The 7,032-nt window shown below is 31.2% G+C and overlaps 1 protein-coding gene across 3 annotated transcripts in view; it reads left to right on the top strand.

Annotated features, from left to right (window-relative positions):
- Positions 1-821: 821 nt before the first annotated feature.
- The window catches only part of LOC111640774 (myoferlin-like), a 32,128-nt gene continuing 25,917 nt past the window's right edge, over positions 822-7,032 (top strand). Inside the window, exons 1-8 of one of the 3 annotated variants that reach the window (XM_023386832.1) lie at positions 822-1,019; positions 1,259-1,365; positions 1,435-1,630; positions 3,757-3,909; positions 5,186-5,368; positions 5,458-5,544; positions 6,698-6,789; positions 6,881-6,965. In XM_023386832.1, coding sequence (XP_023242600.1) covers positions 1,289-1,365; positions 1,435-1,630; positions 3,757-3,909; positions 5,186-5,368; positions 5,458-5,544; positions 6,698-6,789; positions 6,881-6,965 — 873 coding nt within the window. In that variant the 5' untranslated portion in view covers positions 822-1,019; positions 1,259-1,288. Of the gene's footprint in view, positions 1,020-1,258; positions 1,366-1,434; positions 1,631-3,756; positions 3,910-5,185; positions 5,369-5,457; positions 5,545-6,697; positions 6,790-6,850; positions 6,966-7,032 lie in introns of all 3 variants that reach the window. The other 2 variants (XM_023386831.1, XM_023386833.1) reach the window with 2 other exon arrangements.

Below are 7,032 nucleotides of genomic sequence, written 5' to 3' on the forward strand. Positions count from 1 at the left end.
TTTATTGTCGGTAGTTTGGTACATTATTGTTTGCCTCTCTTGCAAATAGGTCAAGTCTATTATAAGTCATGCTTATCTGTAATAAGTGAAATTGTCATCTATTAAGTACCTTGAATTTGTATGCACCTTTTACTGATATCAATTACTTACTGATTATACTGTATATTCTGTTCTAAGTAATGTAATTATTACCTTTACTACAATAAATTAATGTATTAAATTACATCTTATTTACTTCATAACTTTGTTTCTTTCAGTCACGTACAGTCTTCTAGACCTTACTGAGGATCCCGTACATTTAAGTATTATAATTAAATATATGGGAATACATATCCATTATGTAAATCACAGTTTTAATAGAGAATGGGGCTCTTGTATTTCTGATAGGCAATATATGGTTCCCATTACGATAAGGTTTGGCCAGTCCCGGCATAGGTCTTAACAATAAACATATGTATTTAGAGTATTTTATTGTTATTCTGTTGTTTTTTGAATGTTGGATAATGCAAATGATGATACTGATATTGAATAAGATTAATCCATGCCAATTGAACAGCAGAATGCATGAGCACGCATGTATTTATGCACTTAAGCATACACACTTAAAATACAAGAACAAAGTGATGAACTATAAAATATATTTCTATATAGAAATTTACATGGGGAAATGAATGACAATTAAAGTGCTATAGTAAATGAAAGTATTGAATATTTTTACTTTTAAATTTATGAACTTTATTGTAATATTTTGTATATTAGTTATATTAGTGTTTGTAATATATTGAAAATAAAAAAGTTTTCATTTTATGCAAACAGGTAACTTTGGTAATAAATTTGAAGAAACATTAACACCCAGTCCGTCCACTACTCAACCTACCAATGCGGCATACGATGGATGTAATTACTACTATCTACCGTGGAAAGAAGTAAAACCTTGCGTTATCATCACATCTCAATGGGAAGACATTGCTTTCCGTTTGGAGACTGTGAATTTGATCACAAAGGTGATAGATAATTTGGTAAGTTATCATTTTCTACATTCATACATTTAATAATGAGGAAAATAATCGTATTATGGAATTAACAGTTTAAATAAATGGTAGGACCTGTTTATCAGGCAAACCTGTTCGTTATTCTTTTATTTTCTTGCCTGACAAAGGCGATAATACATCGCCAAAAGTACTTTTGCATATAATTGATTTGTAAAGTTTTATATAAATCTATTAAAAACAATTGTTAAATGTTTTTTATATATTAGGAACAACACATAAAAACAATTCAAAAAGACATGAAAACAGGAAAACCTCTTCCTGAATTAGCAGTGCAATTCATATATATGATGGACGATCTTCTGAAAGATTTGGAGTAGGTGTACATTTTTATTTTATTCATTTATTGGATATAATTACTAAAAATAATATTTTTTATTATTAGTTTTAAATTACCTGAACCGATCCCAGGCCAGCACATTGCAAATGAATTGGATAATCAGCTGAGACAATTAAGGAATGAGGAGTTGCGTAACATTAAAAAACGAGCCACCGAATTGCGGGAAAAGGCCACCGACATAGAAGAAGCGATGTCTGAGACTGAAGGCTATTTGAAAATGTTGCAGTCTTTATGTATTGAGGTATATATGTTAAGCATCTCTGGGAAAGATTTTAATCCTGAATAAATAAATAAATTATTTTACTTTTAATTCTATGAATATTTTTACAAATGATTGACAATAATCACCACAAGCAGACAAATCCCCTATGAAGTCATGTTTAAGCAGAGTTATCCACTATGTCTGGTAGTGAGGGATAGAGTCCAACATATCTGGGATGGACCACCTAAAAAATTTCCAGCAGTCAAGAAAGGAACAACTTTATGTCAAAAAATAGCTTTGCTATCTTGTATTATTATCAGTTCATATCATATAATTAGAAGTGTGAGGAGAAAGTGTTCCTGCACCCATCACATGCATCGAAAAACAAGCTTCTTTACAGTGGAACTAGTGCCATTGTGATAAAAGGACATGCACAAATCTCTTAGTTCTTGGTGTTAATTAATATTTACTGTTGCTAATTAATTATAGTGAGAGCTTCACTGTAATTAATCGGACTATTATTATGCTATAATTAATAATTAGAAATTAAGTACTTTGGTACTAGAGGTAGACGTTAGGCACCACCTCTTATTTAAATTAATAATTATAATAATTTATTAAATAATTTAAAACATTCTGGAAGAAAAGAACTAGCCTGGAGTGGGATTTGAAACTGCAACCTCTGCTTACTGTGCGGTGCACTTGCCAGATATGCTATCACGAGAGTAATTACTTAGTTTCTAAATATTAATTATAGCATAACAATAGTCCGATTAATTACAGCAAGAGTTTGGATTAGTATTGATACATCAGTCTTTGGGATGTTGATATATTTACTGTTGCTGTAGAAATGATTCTTGAGCTTGAAATTTTGTTGATACAAATTGATGACAATATAAAATTGATAATTGCATTGAGACAGTACCTAAAAATGATCACGAAGAGATGCCAAATAAGAGATTACAACATGAGAAAGTGACATTACTCACAACTCATGACACACCAGTCAGTCATTGCTAAACTTTATACTTGTTTTCATTTCTATTGTTTCTTGTCACATAATTCTAAGACAAATAAAGGATTAATCAGTGATTGTGGGATAATGTGTTACCTTTTTTTTGGTTATGTGTACTGTAATTGAAAATGGAAACAAAGAATGTTTTCAGAACAGTACATCTCAGGAAGAAGTTTAAAGTGATTCTTGTAAAACATTGATTTTAAGGACTATCCATCCCCCACAGTTAGAGTTATCAGTTATCGATTTCCTGAGAGTAAACTGTTTTTGTTTAAAAATCTTTTAATAATTAGGAACAATGCCACATCTATTGTAGCTCATTCACACACAAAGAAAAATATCTGTTAATATTTAATATACTTAAAAAATAGTTTGATTAAGACTTTTAAAATTGACTTTGATTAAATTGTTAGACAAATAATGTAGATTCAAATTGTTACTTGAATCTATATTATATTGAAGAATATGCCATAACATAAAAAGCCATGTAGAAAGCAATATTATTAATGTTCAAGGTAGCAATAACTGTTCAATGCTAACTTTTATTTTGTTTATCACATTGTTCTTTATTTAAAAGAGTAATTTTAGACTTAACTTTCTCATAAGGAGTTGTAAAGATGACTTGATTATAGTGAATGTGTTAAGTATGGCTTATTACAAAGTGTCCAAAAAGTTACTGTGCAGTGGAAAATTTGTAATGATGTTAAGTTATACATAATTTATTGTGTATGAGATTCATAAGTCGCATGTCCCAAATTTCTGCTTTGTAGTTGACTGCATTACTGATTGCTCATAGATGTTCCAGTGTTTGGAAGATTTCTTTGCCAATTGCATAATCTCCTACGGAATCCAGACCTCAGTCACCCAGATTTTAGGCTTCTGGGGAACATTTCCAACATTTGCTGTAGGAGAAACTGCAATGTTGTATGTAAAACTTCACTTTTCATTAAAATATTTCTGTTGTATGGTAACTTTTCAGACACTAATCTGTTTTGGCCAACAAATTTATTTTTTGTTTCTATATATTAATTTATTTAACTTGTTTTTGGTACTGTATTTTAAATATAGTCACATTTTTTGCAAAGTAAAAAAAGAATTCTATAATATTCATAAACCATTAGTAAAATCATATTTTAAAAAAACGATTTAGACTCAAAATAGTATCCCGGACGTCGTGATATGGATGCTGAGTGGAAAGAAGAGAGTAGCATATTGTAGAATACCCACCCACCAGATCCTCTTCAGTCCAGATTTGGAGAGATGTGGCAAATACTGTGGAAAGTTACAGTCTGTGATGCTAAAGGTATGGTCATGGATAGATTTAACCAACTTTTGTATTTCATAAAATTTAAATGTAGTGTTTTCATAAACATTTTTATTCTCTGTCACTATTCGGTAGTAGAACGACAATAGCACAAAGTGATTTGGCCACATGATGACCCAAATGTGTAGAGCAGAAAGTGTACAACCTTTAATCAAAACAATTGTTATATTGGATTTGCCATAACTTTGTTTTTTATTGATGAATTTTAAAAGTTCTATAAAAGAAACATTTCCCAAAAAGATCACACAACAGGTTATGCATTGTACTTTCTTTGTTCTGTTTTTCTCATATCTTAGGAACCAAGTTGTAAATTTACATGCAGAGGTGGAAAACAATTTTAACAGTTGGACATGTGGAGGTGTGTAATATCACATTTTAACAGTTACTGCAGTTTTTTATAAGTGGATTCATGTGCAGAGGGTGGTTTGAAAATTGTTCTGCTTTCAATTGGAAGAAGAGTAATTTTCTATATCAGGAAACCTAAATAATATTTAGCACTTTAGTGCCACCTATGGTAAGTGGTTTTCAGAGAAAATTATGGGATTGTAGGAGCATTGCCTAGCAAAATGGCTTTTATAGGGCTGAATAATTTGAAATAGTCTATATGCGGCTTGCTTATCAAACCACATTAAAGCTACTTTACCACGCAATCTCAACTTGCAGTCTTTGGTCTGTATATTTATCTCGATGTTAAATGAATGCCATGGCAATGCTATTGCATTAGGTGCCTTAGTGACATTTGGACTATAAAACAAATTTTACACTGTGTGTGAATAAACAAATGATAAATCATGCTTCTTCCATTCTCCAAAAAAAACTGCTTTTGTGTTCTTTTGAGAAACACAAGTAATATATTTAAACACTAATGCACTAAATTTACTTTGGTATCTGATATTGGGCTTGAGGATTAGACATTCTTCCAGAATCAAGGGACATATTGAGTACAGTTTATGTTCATTTCTGCTTTTTAGTCTGCAGGAGCTAAGGTAAAAGATTGATCCAAAATGAAAATATAAGTACCAAAATAAGTATCTTTGTTGAAAGTCACTTTTTATTTCTTCAACACTACTTCTATTAGAGACCCTTGTTTCTGGTCCTCTAAAATCCCAGTCTTTTGACAAACATATGTCTGTCCTGTCCCCTTGTAAGAGTCACACACAAAGAAAGCAACGTGTTTGTATTTTTTTGAGATTTTACTGTTTCCTGTCAGTAAGCAAAATTATTTACTTTATTGGTTTTTGTTATCTTCTTATAGTATCCAATTCTGGAAGCAAGTTCTATTGATGGTGGCAACTCGATGAAGAATAGCAAAAGTTTTAGCAAATATTGGAGAGTTCCTGCTCTCCTGAGAATAAAATTATGGTTTGGTTTAGAGGTATATGATGTATTTTGGAGCACTAGTCAGACAGATGCAGAAATGTCCGTGTTTGCCGAGACGGTAGGAATTTTACTCTTACAAATAGATAATGTTGGTCGTAATAGTTTATTTAAATACAAGTTAATTGACTTCTAAAATATTTAATGTAGTACGAGAATCAGGTAAACGTATTTGGAAAATGGACGACCAGCGGCCCAGCTATGACTAGACCTGCTTGGTCCGATGCTAGTGGATGCGTAAGTTAAGATTTTTAATTATGTTCTCATAATGTAATATCTTGGAATATTCTGTTTTCTGTATACACACTTTGTTCTTTACTGTTCATATTAATACTTATAAAATGTACATATTAGATAACTAAATATTATAAAAAACACACCTTTTAACAATCCAGTAAATAAACTTTACTGGATTGTTAAAGATGTGTTTTTTATAATGTTCATATTAATGAATATTTAAGCTTTTGTTTATTTTTGAAGATCAGTTCACATGATTTAATGCTGACATTTGGGTCGCAATGTCATCTTGAGAAATTCGCTGCCAGAATAAGTCAAATCTTTTACATTGAGAAATTTCAGCTCGACCACAGTGTGGAACTGATACAGCCTTTCGTGCATCTACGCAAACTACGGGTTGTTTCTTTGCGGTTGGAATGTAGTATATATAAAACTGCTACCACAATAATGTGAATAATACTTGTACAGATACTAAGAGGATATTTTTTTGTGCCCATTGCACACTGTTGATTTTAGAATCAGTTTACTCTTAGGCATCATTTTGGTATACTGAAATATTTTCAAAAATTTAACATTCTGAATGAAATTGCTTAGTAGAAGGTACCATGTTGATTGACATTTGATGTATTTGGTTATCAATGTAATGTCGAACAAGTATACTGTGGACTATTGGACTGATTTCGTCATCTTGATAAATACAAATAATTCAATTACATTGCAAACAAGTAGTTATAGCGATTAAAGGTGGCCATTAGGAAAAAGAAAAATGTTTGTACACAATACCTCTAGGCAATTGCCTACAAAGTCTAGCGGTGAAACCAGCACTACTCTTATGGTTTTGGTTAGGCTCATGATGGAGTGGGCAAGTGGCGAAAGATATGATCCAACATACATTGGTCAAATCAGTTATGAAAATTTCTAAGATTTTGACCCAAACTTAATTGCAAAACTCTCAGAGCAGTAAGCCTATGCCTAGTTTAGAATAGTTGGCCATGTGGTAAATGTGGCCAGCTATTCTGAACTATTAAAGAATATAACGACATAAAATGAGTTTTAAATGCTAATTTTTAATGTAATTTTTGAAAATAACTTTCAAATAATGAAATATTCACACTGTATATTTAAATTAATTATTTTGAAACATTTTCTTTAGATCGCTTTACCCCAGGAAAATTTCATTTCTCCGTATGGATGGAAATTTGACGGAGATTGGTTCATTAGTCCCGAACCGAGGTCTATTGTTCCGTAAATATTTTTCATAAAATTAATACATGGAGATTTCTAAAATCTCTGTTTTAATTTACAGCATGATGTATGATGACGAAGTGTTTCACAGGGTTTGCACGGACGAAATTTATGAAAAAGAAAGTCGAATGCCGGGAGGACCCTGGGGACCCGCATTATCTCCATGGACTGATTTTGTAATTATTTTATTTATTTATTTATATACTTATATATATTTATATTTATATATAACCTATATATAAA

The sequence above is a fragment of the Centruroides sculpturatus genome, unplaced genomic scaffold (assembly GCF_000671375.1).
Source record: "Centruroides sculpturatus isolate CEXI.00-Female unplaced genomic scaffold, Cexi_2.0 scaffold1469, whole genome shotgun sequence".
In the NCBI taxonomy this organism is placed as follows: domain Eukaryota; kingdom Metazoa; phylum Arthropoda; class Arachnida; order Scorpiones; family Buthidae; genus Centruroides; species Centruroides sculpturatus.